Source organism: Diadema antillarum, unplaced genomic scaffold, assembly GCF_040938485.1.
Source record: "Diadema antillarum isolate AM-2024a unplaced genomic scaffold, OU_Dant_1.0 seq00000910_RagTag, whole genome shotgun sequence".
In the NCBI taxonomy this organism is placed as follows: domain Eukaryota; kingdom Metazoa; phylum Echinodermata; class Echinoidea; order Diadematoida; family Diadematidae; genus Diadema; species Diadema antillarum.
Window position 1 is genome coordinate 73404 of NW_027271766.1, and position 16155 is coordinate 89558.

General features: G+C 38.2%; 1 protein-coding gene across 3 annotated transcripts in view; it reads left to right on the forward strand.

The window, feature by feature from the left end:
- LOC139741209 (UTP--glucose-1-phosphate uridylyltransferase-like) overlaps positions 1–16155 on the forward strand; it is a 38126-nt gene that overhangs the window by 17733 nt on the left and 4238 nt on the right. For all 3 annotated transcript variants that reach the window (XM_071651801.1, XM_071651799.1, XM_071651800.1), the window contains exons 2-12: positions 779–898; positions 1977–2090; positions 3410–3592; positions 5115–5248; positions 8361–8435; positions 9270–9403; positions 10806–10885; positions 11823–11891; positions 12568–12599; positions 13534–13630; positions 14791–14869. In XM_071651801.1, coding sequence (XP_071507902.1) covers positions 779–898; positions 1977–2090; positions 3410–3592; positions 5115–5248; positions 8361–8435; positions 9270–9403; positions 10806–10885; positions 11823–11891; positions 12568–12599; positions 13534–13630; positions 14791–14869 — 1117 coding nt within the window. The remainder of the gene's footprint in view (positions 1–778; positions 899–1976; positions 2091–3409; positions 3593–5114; positions 5249–8360; positions 8436–9269; positions 9404–10805; positions 10886–11822; positions 11892–12567; positions 12600–13533; positions 13631–14790; positions 14870–16155) is intronic.

Sequence of the window (16155 nt, forward strand, 5' to 3'; positions counted from 1 at the left end):
CACCATTGATTCACAGATGGGTATGTTATTACCGGTAAATACATCTGTTTTTTATAGAACATTATAAATTGAAATGTTAGCACATTAACCTCTCTGCAATGCACTTTTGTAGGCAATGCATTTATACAATGTCTGTAAATCCTGTTTATCTGCTATTATAGTACTAGGTGTCATGCTGTATTTGTTCGTGCTGTATGTTCTGCTGTATTGTAGTATGACATGTTATATTTCTCTCAGTTTTCCCATGTTATGCTACACTTGTATGTTTTGCCATGTTTTGCTATGTTTTGTAAATGTTATACTTTTTTGATGTATTGCTTATGTTAGCACATAGTCAAAACATTGCCCACGAGGAACACAGTGTAAGCAACAGGTTTTGAAATACCATACAGTGTAACGTCACTGGCTGCTTCATGGGAACTGCAAATTATGTACTGTAGGTACCGTATAAGTTTTGCAATCTAATTGTGGTATGAAACAGGACAGCAGTTAATTTCTACAATAGTTAAACCAAAGTAGCTAAATGCCTAGAAAGTTTTATGGATGTTTCTGGGACATGGTTACGAATTTCCACATCCTAACATATTTTTTTTTTCTATTTCTGTCTGTGACTCTTCTCCCCCCCCCCCCTCATTCCCCCCTCACACTTCATTTCTCTCTACCTACCTATCTATCTATCTATCTATCCATACTATCTATCCATCTCTCCATCTATCTGTCTCTCCATCTGTGTATCTTTCTATCTCCGTGATGTATGTGTTGGTGTGTATATTTACAGGGGCTGAAGCGAAGTCAGAGCCAGACGGAGTTCCACTCCCAGGCCCGGAAAGATGCAGAGCATCACCTAGCAATGGAGCTGTCCAAGCTATTGGACACAGCAGCTCCCGATGAGAAAGATGTAAGATACCTTCCAATTTTTCTTCATACTTTTTCCATTGCACTTATTGTGGGGCACATATCGTCGGTCTTATGCCAAATGGGCCTAAACCACTTCCAGTGTAATGCCAAAAGGCCCTTAATGCTATAGACTTTGTACACTATTATTGCCCTTTTTAGCATAACAGGGGAAGTTCTTTAACCCTAATCAGGCTGGGGGGGGGGGGCGGAATCCGCCCCCCCCCCTCGACGTTTCGCGCAATATCTTCGCAACGTGATAAGCTCCCGCCGCGATGTTTCATGACTTTTTTTTTCAAGTATCGCGCAACTTTTGAGACCAAAATTGTTGCGCCCACGCGTACCATTTTGACGCGACGCCTGTTCGAAAAAAATTTGTCAACCCCAAAATTGCTCCAAAACGTGATTTTGTGTACAAATCCAATGCAAATTGTGTTTTTTCAATTAATTCACATAAAAATTCATATCTTCACTTAGAATGGCCGAAATTAATTTATTTTAGCATAATAATGCTTCGAAAAATGTCTGTGACAAATTTTGGCCAAAAAACAAACAAAAACAAAAGGTCAAAAAACAAAGAAATACATAAGAAATTCAAAAAACAAAGAAATACATAAGAAATTAATTTCGATACAGATTTTTTTTATCCTATGTCTCAGAAGAATGATACAAGAAACATTTTTAAAAAGAAATTAGCTTAATGGGAGCATTAATAAGTGATTTAGAGCCCAAAACTGATTTTATGCATAAATTACAATAATTAATTAATATAAAATATAAGAAAAATTTTTCGGAGAAAGCAACCATACATTTTGATAGAATACGTCGCGGGCGTCGCGTGTGCCGATTTTCGGCGCGATCGCGCGTTCCATAGGCGAGATCTGAAGGGGGGGCGGAATCCGCCCCCCCTTCTTCATTCTTCATTGTAAATCTGTCATCTTTCAAATTCGTGAAATTCTTCCGTCGAGTTGTTTTTATTGCAACTGACGTAACAAATTGCCCTACATCGACGTAAATAAGTATGTCGATGTAGGGCAATCTGTTTGTCATCTTTATCTATTCTTCTTTTTTTCCCCTCGCAGTCAATTCAGAAGGAATTTGATGCCTTCCAGCGTCTGTTTGCTCAATTCCTGGAGGAAGCCAGCTCCGGTCCAGCAGTAGAATGGGATGACATCCAACCGCCACCAGGAGATGCGGTAAATCGGTCTTGCTGACAAATTTTCACAGTGTTTCCTAATGTGTGTAGTCAAGTGAGATGATTACTGAAGCTTTGCATCACATCATGTTCTGAATGTTGCTTGGTGTTTGTTTTGTGTTGATTTCCATGGTTGCACCATGCGATGGTTGTCCATCTACAAAGGGAGGGTAGTGATGCGGCTCAGTTGTTAGCATGTCTGCCTTGCAATCAAATGGCCTGGGTTCAATTCCCATTGAGTCGAACTGAGCAATGTTGTGTGTAATCATACTGTCCGTGTGGTAAAGAGCAGAAAACACTCTGTTCATCTAAAAGGACACTGAATGGAGGTCCCATATGTGAGGGAGTCACAACCCACTCACATAAGAGGTCCTATGTACTTTGTTCATTCATCCCAAAGAGCAAGGTGCTAACCCAGTGTATGGTTCACGCACACACCAGAAAACATTGTTCACCCCAGGCGACTTACAATAGTCAGCAAACAATATCTACCAGACACATTTAACCATGCCAAAAGAAGAAGATTTAAAAGGAGTCACATCTTTCATTCTTGAACAGTGTTCTATAACAAAATACAAAAACAAGTTGAAAGGATGATAGGTTTTCCCACAATGTTTTAGGTAGTCTGAGCTACCCATCCTGAGGAGATTTTATACTCCCCCCCCCCTCCTCTCTCTCTCTTTCTATGTTCTTAGCCACAGTGAATTCAAAGTTTGGCTAACTATGCATACAATCTAGTGTTGTGTACTCTAGATTATTTGCTTTACATGTATGGACTTCACATAGTTACCTCCGCCAAGGAAGGAGGAGGTTAAGTGATCATCGGTGTTGGTTTGTCTGTTTGCCAAATAACTCAAAAAGTTGAGTACGGATTAAAATGAAACTTGCATGATGAATTGATATTGACACAAGGAACAGCTCATTCAATTTTGGTAGTGATCCGGGAATTTTTATGGATATTTGAAGGATTTTTCATCTTTTGGCATATAAGGTCAATGAACTTGGGGTTCAAGCTGTACATACCGGAGGTTTACATACGCGCACTATAGCGTGCTTAACAAAATGCTTCTATTTTGGGAAATTGCATGCGTGTAAGGGTGGAAATGAGTTGCTGGCCTGGCAGAGGTCTGTGCTCTCCGAGTGCTTTTCCAGTTCCATTTTTGTTGCGAGTGATTGCAGCTCTTCAATTTGATATGATAGAATCATAAGGAGTATTTACAAGCGGGGTGAGGGTAATATAGAACTTCATTTAATTTCTTTCTTTCTTTCTTTTTAAATGTGAGCTGTAAACGTATTCCAATGTGCTGGTGACCATTGCAGGTAATTGCATACAATCAGCTGCCCAACTATGACCCAGCTATGGCCAAGGAGTACCTGGACAAGTTGGTGGTCATCAAGCTGAATGGTGGCCTTGGGACCAGCATGGGCTGTACCGGGCCCAAAAGTGTCATCAGCGTCCGCAACGAACTAACCTTCCTTGACCTGACCGTCAGACAAATTGAGGTGAAGCTTGTGGCTTTCTGAGAATTCTTTTGCTTGATTTCAAACATGGTATAAAATGCATTTTAAGACCTCATGGTTATGTTCTCATTTGAAAACAAAATCATAAACTGTTTTGGTTTTTGGCATTTAATGTATTTGGACTTGTCTTTTACTGACAGGCAAATCAATGTTATTAGAACTTTACTTTCTCAGTTTATAAGGTATTTTCCTTAAAGAAAGTATTTTACTTTACAGTTGTAAGTAGTTGCAGACCTTGTTTAACCCTATTCCAACTGGGGGGGTGGTCAAATTGACCCCCCTCGACATTTCGCACCACGATTCCGCAACGCGCAAAGATTTTGCCGCATCGTTTCATGACTTTTTTCCTTGGAGTCTCCCGCATATTTTGAGACCAAATTTGCGACGTCCGGGTACACTGTTCTGAAGTTACGTAATGTTTTGCATATGCATGTCAACCCAAAACGGCTCAAATTCATGATATCGTGTGCAAATCCAATGCAAATTGTGTTTTTTTGTTAAATTGATATAAATTAGATTATTTCAACTTTAAACTATTGAAATTAATCAATTCTAATGTAGATAAGCTTGAAAAAGTGCCTGCAACAAATTTTGGCTAAAAAACAATAGAAAACCAAAGGTCGAAAAAACAATAAAATACATAAGAAATTAACAAAACAATAAAAATCAAAAGAAATTGATTTCGATTTCGCTATTTTTTTACAAGAAAATTGTTCAATGTGTCTTGAGGAACTCTGACACAAAAATTTAGGGATCCTTCAGTCATTTTAATGGAATTATAGATGAAAATATGATTTAATGCGTAAATTTACATAATTAATTTACTAAAAATAGAAAGGCAATATATTTCGTTTGTATGACTATGTAATCTTGTAGTTGACATCCGGCTCTATCTTCCGGTAAAATTTTGCGGCAATCGCGCGATCGGCGGCCGAGATCTGAAGGGGGGTCAAATTGACACCCCCCCCCCCCCCCCCCAGTAAAAACTTGGTCTCAAATAGCCCAGTTAGAATAGGGTTAAATGATATATTCTTTTATTTCTCAAAGCAGATTGTCACTTTAAAACAAGTTATTTTATCGAAGTAATTATTTAAGAATATCTTTCATGAGTCTTTTACCTAGAAATTTGAATCATCTTCAAGTGTCTTGAAAATGTTGTGCTTTAGCAATATATGAAATACACGTTGATTCTGAAACTTCTTTGTTTCCAAGCACAATTTGCCATGGTACCAGTTTTGAAAAGGAATGATTTGTGTGTGGGTGTGTACTATAAAAATGGAATTTTTTTGCAGCGCATTTTACGCATCCAGAAACCAGCATGAAAATAAAAGCACACAAATATTTTTGCTTGCTATTGTTCCAGTAGTTCATGTCTTTATTCCATGGAATTAAACACATGCGAAACTCATCCGCTACACTGCCGAGTGCAAAAAATGACTCGCGCTAAGATATCCACTTTTACCCTATTAGATACCAGCAATTCATGATCATCTCCTCCCTACAGAGTTTGAACAAAACATATGGCTGCAATGTACCACTGGTATTAATGAACTCCTTCAACACGGACGAAGACACTAAGAAAGTGCTGAGAAAGTACGGCACCATGAAAGTGGACATCCACACGTTTATGCAGAGCAGGTGAGGGAAAGAAGGTTGAATGCTGGCAAATGTTTTGGGTAGATGATGACCTTTCTTCCTCGGGGGCAAGGTAACAGGGCTGCAGGTACACTGCTGTAGATAGAACAGATGATACAGTAACACAGAAGACTTGAATCCCTTATCACTGCTACTGACTATCCTTCATTTATGGGGAAGTGAGTTTAGTTAAGTCATGATACAACAGCAATTCTAGTTTTGACAATCTTAGCTGAGTAAGTGTCTGGTATTATTCTTGATTGATGCTCTGACAAAGTAATTTGGTGGAAATTTTTTGTTGAAGCGCTTTGAAAATGTGAAAATTTGTGATTTACAGGGCATACCATATTTTATTTGGTATCATTTACATATTTAAATGTTTCATTGGATGTTCAGAGTGCTTTAAATTTTCATCCGTGTGAACATTTTTAGACAGCTCAGCAAAGTTTAGAAACTTTTAAGACCCCTTGATCATTCCTAGTGTTTGATATGATCTCCTATAGAAGTCAGCATATGTATAATGTTTATTGCATTACAATTGCACAATACTGTTTAGGTTGTGACTACGGTACTTGCATTCTCTTTTGTTGTTATTGTCCTAGGACAAACTAAGTCATTGTCAGTGGAGCATCATAATTCTCTTTTCCCAAGGAAAGGCACTTTTTCACATACTGACAGTGCAGGGTCGATGAAGCTTGCTTCCAATATTGATTTTGTTTATATCCTAGGGGCATGATCTAATTTGATAACCTTAGAATTAGTTAACTCAATTAATCATTAACTTTTGCCGTTATACAGCAAATGAAGGGAAATGCAAATGTCATGAAAAAATGTCACTTCCTAGGGCAATAAACAAAGCTTTGATCCAGGCTTCAAATTCATAAACTAGAGGATCAAATGTGGCCAATATGGGCTTAGATTTTTACAAGTCATGAGCCAGACAAGTACGTGTTTGCAAGTTTTATTGAATAAAGAAACAGCTGTGAGAGCAACTGTCTTCAAATATACTGATGTTAATATATCAGAAAGGTGATAAACAAACGCCACCTGTCATTTAGGGTTTCATTACTAGCTGTAGGCTATCCTTGCTCTATCACATTTATGATTTTGATATGGCATCAACTGAAACAGAGAAAGAAATTACAGGAGAATCTATGTGTTTGATTCCCCCCTCCCTTTTTTTGTCTCGCCCACCGGAGGTGACGGCGAGACTAAGGGATCCAAATGGCGTCCGTCCGTCGTCCGTCCGTCGTCCGTCACAAATGTTAAAGTTTACCTGCAAGACTCTCTTATGATGCATAACTTGGTAACTGTTACAGCAATGGCAGCCACACTTGGGTGATAGAAGCACTAGGGGTATCTTCATGTTATGGTGTTGTCAGAGGTCATGTGATGATGTCAAAGGTCATATATTAAAGAGTATGTGCAAGACTCTCTTTTCTATGTTAAAGTTTACCTGCAAGACTCTCTTTTGACAAATAACTTCACATAAGTCGCTTGGATTACAACCTAACTTGGGTCATAGATGCACTGGGGGTACCTTCATGTTATGGTGCCGTTGGAGGTCACAGGATAAGGTCAAAGATCATTTGAGGTCATACGTTAAAGTTTACTTGCAAGACTCTCTTATCACATGTAACTCAACACATGTTGCTACAATGGCAATCAAACTTGGGTGATGGATGCACTGGGGGTACCTTCATGTTATAGTGCCGTAAGAGGTCACATGATAAGGTCAAAGGCCATTTGAGGTCATACGTTAAAGTTTACTTGCAAGACTCTCTTATCACACGTAACTCAGAACATGTTGCTACAATGGCAATCAAACTTGGGTGATGGTAGATGTCTCTTGGGAAATTGAAGGTAACCACAAGGTCAAAGGTTACAGACAGGGGTCAACGAACTTTTAGGGCCCAATGTTAAGTTTTTAGGGCGCATTTCGTTTATGGCTCATAACTTTTGATCCCTTTGTCCGTTTGTGACCAAACTTGGATGGAAGTTGTCCCTTGGGGAGGTGAAGGTCGTCACAAGGTCAAAGGTCACAGACAGGGGTCAACAAACTTTAAGGGCCCAATGTTATGTTTTTAGGGCGCGTTTTGATTGTGGCTCATAACTTTTGATCCCTATGTCCGTTTGTGACCAAACTTGGACGGTAGATATCCCTTGGGGAGTTAAAGGTCATCACAAGGTCAAAGGTCACAGAAAGGGGTCAACAAATTTGTAGGGCCTAATGTTAAGTTTTTATGGCGCGTTTCGATTATGGCTCATTACTTTTGATCCCTTTGTCCGTTTGTGACCAAACTTGTATGGTAAATGTCCCTTAGGGTGTTGAAGGTCACCACAAGGTGAAAGGTCATAAGCAGGTCAACTAACTTCTTGGAGTTATAAAAAATATTAATTCCTTGTACGCGAATGGGCGAGACACAATTTGGCGATTGCCTTGGTTTTTTTTTGGGGGGGGGGGGCTGCAGAGTGTAAGAACAGTAAAATTGCTATTTCATTGCACCCATGGCTGCACCCTATTATGACCGTGAAGAATTCGAGACTAATTTCTAAAACACCAAATAATGCCATTTTAATCAAAATCAAGTATAAATTGATTGATATTAAATCACATCAGGAAGGGCAAAACAAAGAGAATAAGTCTTTGGATGTGTTTGTGGCAAAACATCTGACCTTCCCGAACATGAAAGCCATAAAATATTAATCACAAATTAGAGCACATGATATTTTTGTTTTTTGCACATCAGTTCCACATTTAAAACGGATAAATACTCATAAATTCGAGGAAATAGCATGACTAATTTTATGGTTGGGTGTGTACCATTTGACACACGGCACAAACAGAGCGTATGGATATTACTGTACAAAGCAATATATTTCGCCCATACGAAAGTTTGTGAGTTAGTATGCACAACAAATTCACTGTGGGAATTCATCCCCAATCTAGAGTTATTATATACCTATACCACATTGACTGTTTTAGGCAAAAGTAAATTGCTCCAAGCCTGTAAATGTGGCAGGTCACCAAAGTGATTCGTACTTTTTTATATCTCAATTTTATATTATTAACTATCACATGAATGATCAACATTCTGTGTCTTCTCCAATATAGATATCCAAGGATAAACAAGGAATCTCTTTTGCCCATTGCAAAAGACTCGAGCATGAGTGGAAATAACCTAGAAAAGTAAGTTGTACGGCTGGAAAATATTCTCATTGATCAGACAAATGTCTGGACAAATCACATCATTTGTACTGTAGTCATATTTGTTAGTGGAATTATGGAAATAGTCATCACTTTATGTGAAAGTTACTTTGAATAGTTATGAGTGGTCAAAATTGTGACTAGAAACAGCTTTTTGGTCTTTAGTATGATGGAAAATATGTAATAACACCAAAATGGTAGAAAAAATTAATGAAAGAATGCACCTTACATAGAGAATTTAATACATCTTCTGTGGGCAGATGAAACATGAAGTCCTACCAACCACCTTACATGGCGTGATGTTGGTTGCAAATGGAATTCAGTAATTTTTTTTGGCATGAATACATCTGCATACACTTGATAGTGTCATTGGATGGTTAATCAAACTTGCCAAAAGACCTTACAGCAAATTGTGAAAAAGCCATGCGTTGAGAGACTATACTTTGCTCTTTCCCATTTCTCTTCTACACTTTTTGTTCTACTATTCAAGCAAATGCACTTGTGCACGATAGTACTGACTTCACTTTGTGTACAGTTTATATCAACAAAATTTGTGAGATTGATTTTTATGCACTCTGTACCAAGCGTATAGAGCATGAGCTTGAAATTCAACATGTTTGGTATCTGTAAAAATGTATGAATTTACTTGTAAAAGTAAAACATTCAAGACTTTTTTTTAGTACAATTTTGAAATATTCTCCCTGACATGATATTGTAAATGCTATTCATAAGTCCTTTCCCTAGATTAACTGAACAAAACTCCTTCAAAGTAAACAACACATTGCATTTCTTTTTTCTGATGTTTGTGCTGAACAGCTGGTACCCACCAGGTCACGGTGATATCTACGAGTCGTTCTACAACTCAGGGCTCTTAGACCAGTTCATTCGGCAAGGCAAGGAGTACCTCTTTCTGGCGAACATTGACAACCAGGGAGCCACCGTTGATCTCCGTATCCTTTGAAAATACAGTGTATGAATGCACAAATACAACATGACTTCAATTTTTTAGCATTTGAAATAAATTTGAATTTTTTTTAGGCCATGCATCATTTATATTCTATTGGATGGCTATGAATGGGATACCAGGGAATATTGCACGAGTTAGGGCCAATATTGCACGAATCGAAGATGAGTGCAATATTGACCCTAACAAGTGCAATATTCCCTGGTATTCCATGAATCAAGGCCATCCAATATGATTATTATCATCTATACAATCAAGCAGAGCAAGCATAAACTGCACAAAATTACTGGGCTTCTACTCGTCTTTGAAGTTGACTCCGCAGTCACATCCCAGCGCTGAAAAGGGGAAGCCCCTAAAGCTGCGTATGAAACAAGCCACTAGGTAGATGTTTGCGCGCTTGTGAATTGTAACATAATGACGTGCACTAGTAGCAAGCGTTTGCGCATTCAGCAAGCGCTCGCGCAACAGACGAGACAGAATTGAGTATGGTGTGATCTTGAACGGCAATTAACAACAGTAGACTATGGGGAATTAATACGTTGGCCTATGCGTTTCGTTCAATATGCTCTGATATTGAACGGTAAAAATCGAGCGGACTACAATATGCGTTTTTAATGCGCTGCTAAAACGTCCTATATAGATAATATAGATGAATAGGGTTTAATTTTTGCGAATTTCGCGAATCACAGTTGGACTGCAAATTTGACAACACGCAAAAATGTCACCATAGGCTAAGGTAGTAGCGCGCTTATGAAGGCCTCTGTGACAATTCGCGAAAACAGCATCTCACAAAAATGTCTGTGAACTCCTCATTCGCGAAAATATCTCTACGCGAAAAGTAACAGCGTATACAGTATCGCCTCATGGCAGGTGATTCATTCTCGTCGACTCAAAAAGCCGTGGTCTATCTAAAGATGGACTCATTTTGATTTAGGAATGGATTTAAAGGGACTGTACAGTACTGGTTGAGGTAGGGATTCATGTTTTGAATATTCCTAAGTGAGGTAATGAAAAGCCTCTTATGAAATATAAAAGAGCATGTAATTTTAAGAAGGATTCAACGTTTATTTAATGAAAATTGGTTTTCAAATGGCTGAGATATCCAAAAAAGTGCTAATAATAAAAGGCGACATGCCACAACTTTATTAGGATCTCTTTGTTTCACCTTGTTTTGGGATATCTCAGCCATTTCAAAATCGATTTTCATCGAATAAACTTTTGACACCCCTTAGAACTGCATGCTCTTTGACATCTTATAGAGTGGTTTCTGAATATCTCACAAAACGTTAAAAGCTAAATCTTCACCTCGACCAGAACTGTACACACCCTTTAAGAGAATCAGGTGACAGTGAAACTTGAAATGTATCCTTAGCCTTCATTGCTACCAGGAATCCTGACCTTGCTGATGAATGAGAAGAACAGGGAGATGGTGATGGAGGTCACAGACAAGACAAGAGCAGATGTCAAGGTACGCCACCAAGAGTCATATGTTTGTGGGCATGAACCCCTTCTGTCGCCCAGCAGGTTGCTCTTTTGAAAGGAGATGTTTGTTTGCATTTGTGTGTGCGAGTCATGTAAAGGTGTCAGTGAGTTTGATGCTACTCTGATGTGTGCATTTGATCTGATTTTATCTCAAGTGCTTTTGTTATAGATGATATACATTGTACATGGCATCCCCAAATGATTAATTCCTACAATTATGAAAGTTCTATCAGTTTGGGGGCAAACGTGACAGAGAGAGTGGCACTTTGGAATCGAGTCACCTAGAATGGAAAGCATGAGAATGTCACCGAAAAGTTGAAGTCATTATCTAAACTGTGTTTGGGAAATTACACCTGTGTGTAAGTAGATGGATTTTGCATTCATGATGTCATACTTTTATGATTACTTCTAGCAGTTGTGTTCAGCCAAATGCATATTTGCTTTGCTTTGGTTTGCAATAGGCATTCCAATGAATGCAATAATTCTTTCCATAGTCTTTAGAATGTCTCTTTCTTTCCAAAGAGTATTGGCATATATCCACCTACTCTCTTCTGCTTGTGTCCCAAGGAGTACTGGAGGCATTATGTTTTGGCATTGGCCATCCATCTATCAGTCCATTCGTATGTCTCTTCCTTTTACTGCAATATCTTAAAAAAACGGGTGTGTGTGTGTGGGGGGGGGGGGGGGGGGGGGCTTGATGGATTTTCTTGATACTTGGCCTGGATATGGTGCTGTAAGAGGTAAGAAGTGGGGGATCACAGTAAATTGTGTTCCACAGTCAAATTGCTCTTTAAGTTGACTTTTTTTTTCCATGACAACAAAAGTTCAGAAATGGAACTGTCAACTCAGTTTGGTTCTTGAGATTTAATGCCATGCTCTCTCTCTTATTTTTTTTTTTCTTTCAACACACTTTTCTGTTTCAGGGTGGGACACTGATTCAGTACCACAACAAATTGAGGCTGTTGGAAATAGCTCAGGTCCCAAAGTGGCATGTAAGTATATCAGTCTACCATTAAAATTGAATCATTGTACCATCCTATTTCTGAGCCTCACTTTGTTCTAGATGTGTAGTGGCTGTAACATTATAGTCATTGCAATTACCATGGGAACTGCCCATGTCACACATAGTTTGCTGACTATTTCCAGTATGTTGGCAGGTATTTATTGTGAGGTGTCTTGTGTAGATGTATTCATTTCGTCTTTCAAGACAAAAACACAAAGTTAATTGAGCATGCTTTGTATAGAATGGTTGAAATCTTGTTATGGTGTCTTTATGTAAAATTACACCATGCCTTGCATATGAAGACCAAACTAAGTTAAACAAATTGGAGATGATACCAAGAGTGTTTACAATTTTTTTTTTTTATTTAGTAAGTGAAAGAAATTGTGAAGAAAGGAGACCAAGTTTGAAATATTGTTGAATAGAAGTGTTATGGGATCACACAATCATAGTTATAGTATATCTCCACATAGTAAGTGCAGTATTTCAGAACATAAAAGTTTAAAATGAGAGATATGTCAAAAATAAATGTAACATGATACATGTGTATCTCCTATTGCAGGAAGCATGGAGAGATGCTGTTTGTGACTGATGTTGGCACCATCGTACAGTTGTTAAATTTTTCATTCACTAAAGATCCTTTGTTTCCCAAATCTGTCCATTTCTAGGTGGATGAATTCAAGTCTGTGACGAAATTCAAGTAAGTTATTACGAGAACTCACTTTAGTAGAGAATTTGCAAAATTACATTTTGTTTGTTTAGGGTTCATTCACTGTCAGAGACTGAACAAAAAGTGTCCAGAGTAGTTTTCAATATGTGGAAACAAGTTGCTTTTTGAAGTATTGTTTGTAGAGCCAACAACAAAATTTGCCCATTGCTGCAATGATGTCCTTACCAAGCAGTGAATCATCATCTTGGAAGAAATAACAAACGACCAATTGTTGAGAATATGCACTTGCCACAAGAAAATTGTAAATCTGATGGAATGGCAGTTGGATTCATTATACACACACTGACACTCACAACCCCCCCCCCCCCCAAAAAAAAAAGAATAAATGAATAAAAAGATAAATAAATGGATAAATCAACAAACAAATAGAAAAAACAAAATAATCCAACATAGGAATTTGATGCTTTATGTAAAGTGTTTTTTAATCTTATGTTTTGTATTTACCCTCTTAATGTTTGTTTGGTTTTGGGTTTGTTTGTTTGTTTGTTGTTTATTTTTCACACTTTTTCGTCAATGGGTACTGTATGTGGCAGGCAAATACTTGTCAGTAGTAATATGCATAGTGATTGAAACTAAACAGATAATTCCTTGCCCAGGATTGCTTAGTATACACAGAATCATTGCATTGAAAAGCACAATGAATGTCAATATTTGCATATACGTAGCAATCATAGGTAGTTTATTATTATGCTCTGTCCTCAGAAATCATGTAATGTCTGCTAGTATTTTGTTGAAGTTGCGCAGGGTTCACCATTTTTGCACAAACTTACAGTTTTATCAGATAAAAGGTCTGTCATATTGTACTGCTGGATATGGATTAAAAAGAAATGAAGTTTAATGAATACCAAATTGTTTCTGCCATGAAAATTTTCATTAACGTTTATACAACTTCATTATCCATCAGAATCTTCAACACAAATAACCTCTGGATCAAACTTGATGCAATCAAACGTGTGGTTGAGAACAATTCACTATCCATGGAAGTGATTGTCAACAATAAGGTGGGTGTACTGCTATCCCTGATACAAATGAGAGAATGGGCATTTGCATAATATTCGACTGCACATTACATTCACTGCATCCCCTTATACTATAGTAGTTCTTGCTGCTCTTGATCGATTACTAAGTGAATACTGTAAAACATGATATATTCGCGGCATGAAATTTTCGCGAATTGGAGCCGACAGCCCTTTTCGTGGCATGAAATTTTCGCGAATTGCCACTGGTGTTCAATGCATATAGTGTAGACAAAAACTTTCGCGTGCATTTTAATTTCGCGAATTTTGGCGCTCGCGAAATTCGCGAAATTAAAATGCACGCGAAAATTCCTTGTTTTACAGTAGATTGGAGAGTAAATGCAAGTTTTGTCAGAGAATGCATGCTCGTGTATTTGGATTTGGAAGGAATGGTAATGTTCATGCTGCTTGAAATTTGACCCATAAACTTAGAAAAGAAATTAGAGAGGATGTTTTATTTCGTTATTTTGATGAATTGAATGAAATTCCCATCAAGTTGAGTGGTTTAGCTGGTTTAGATTCTTTGTGATGTCTAATGGTGGCTTAATCATTTCTTAAAGGGGATGGCGAGGAACTGATCAGTGGGAATGCTGGGGGATGATTGTTCCAATCCTTGTGGGATTCATTTCAGAGTACATTATATATCTATTGTTGTGTGAAAATTATTTGCTTCAGAGTGGTCTCATATTCAAGTAATGTGCAGTTTAATGTTTCCAGGTTAGCGTGCCTGGTCAGTTAATGGCCCGTTAACAATCGCCCCGACACTGGAAACATTGAACTGCACATTACTTGAATATGAGACCATTCTGAAGCAAATAATTTTCACACAATAGATATATATATATATAATGTACTCTGAAATGAATCCCACAAGGATCGGAACAATCATCCCCCAGCATTCCCACTGATTCCCACTGATCAGTTACTAGCCATCCCCTGTAATTGTTACAAAGAATATGATGTAAATCTTTGAACTCTGCAACATACACAATAATTTGCCCTGAAGCTGAGTGCTTTTCCCCATCTCCTCCTCCCTCCCTCCCCCCCCCCCCCCCTTGTGCTGGTTCTATTTTATTACAAGATGACTTGAAATGTAAGCAAATGATAAAGTCGCATTTATCAATGGTTATCGTTGTTTGAAACAGACGCTTGATGATGGTTTGAACGTGATTCAGCTGGAAAGAGCCGTCGGTGCCGCCATGAAGAACTTTGACAACCCCTTGGGTAAGTTCTGTGACGGTCAGTTATATCGATGTTCATGCAGAAGGAGACACCCCATGCAATGCTGTCACATTACAGCATTACTGATCTCCCTACTAGAGATACTGGTTAAGTTTGCATTCATCATTACCATTTTTTTTTTAAACGGTCAGTCCATTATTCTATTTCTGGAAGGGAGAAAGACGAGGGTCCAGAAAAACAAAAGAGAAAATTAAATGTGTTCTCACATTGAATGAGTCGTTTGGAGGAAATCTATGGAGACTTAGATGCAATTTTCCCGAGTTGAATAGGTGTAGCCTCTAAATGAAGTGCGAGAAAAACCAGAGGTGTTTAACCTGGCTTTAGGAGATGACTGCTTAGTATCAAAGGGTTAATGTGCCTTATTATAGAAGTATCACAGGCTCATTTGTATGTCTGGTTTACATAGATACTCTTCCTACTCACAAGCTCAGCAGAAGCAAAGTTTTTACTTTAAGATGCTGAAATCTAAAAGCAGCAAAAGGTTTGAGGGTGGGAGGCAAGAACAATTGTAATTATAGTGTGACAGAGTGACAATTTCTAGTCAGTTACAGTATTGTGCAAGACCAGTGTGCAGCAACCCACAACACACAATTCAAAGGCATATGCTCATGAGGGGCTATTATACAAATGATGCACAGGATAGAGTGCGTTAGTGGAGGCACGCGTGACGCACTTGTAACAACTGATTGAGTGCGCACTGGTACTGCAGTGCAATGGTACTAAAGTAATCAAAGCCCATGTGACTCATTTCAGCGCTTCCTATTGGCTACGTTCTTGAACCCATTTTATAGCAGTGAATAAGTCACACCATGCTTTATGGTATGCATGTATGCCTCTTTCTTGACTACTAATAACCAACTATCTCTATCTAAAATTACTGTGAAACCTAGTTAAACCTTGAAGTACTGTGAAACCTAGATATAATGAGGTTGCCTATATGTATATAGCATGATACCTGATATAATGAGGCAATTTTGCGGGTCCTATTCCTTATATATTCTTTTTTTTTTTGGTGTAAATCTGATATAATGAGATACCCAATAGTCCCAAGCAACTCGTCATAATGAGATTCTTCTTTTTATGAGGGTGATTTGGGTAATGTTGTGGTGTTTTAAACCAAGAGCAGCATTGATAACCTGCTGCAAAATATTTAAGGATTCATTGTAAAGCAGAGCAGTGGGGCAAGAGCCACAATATTCCATACCATGTGTTTAGTTCAAGGTTACTGCTCATATTCATTTGGACAAAACTGGGCCTTTCCTCATATG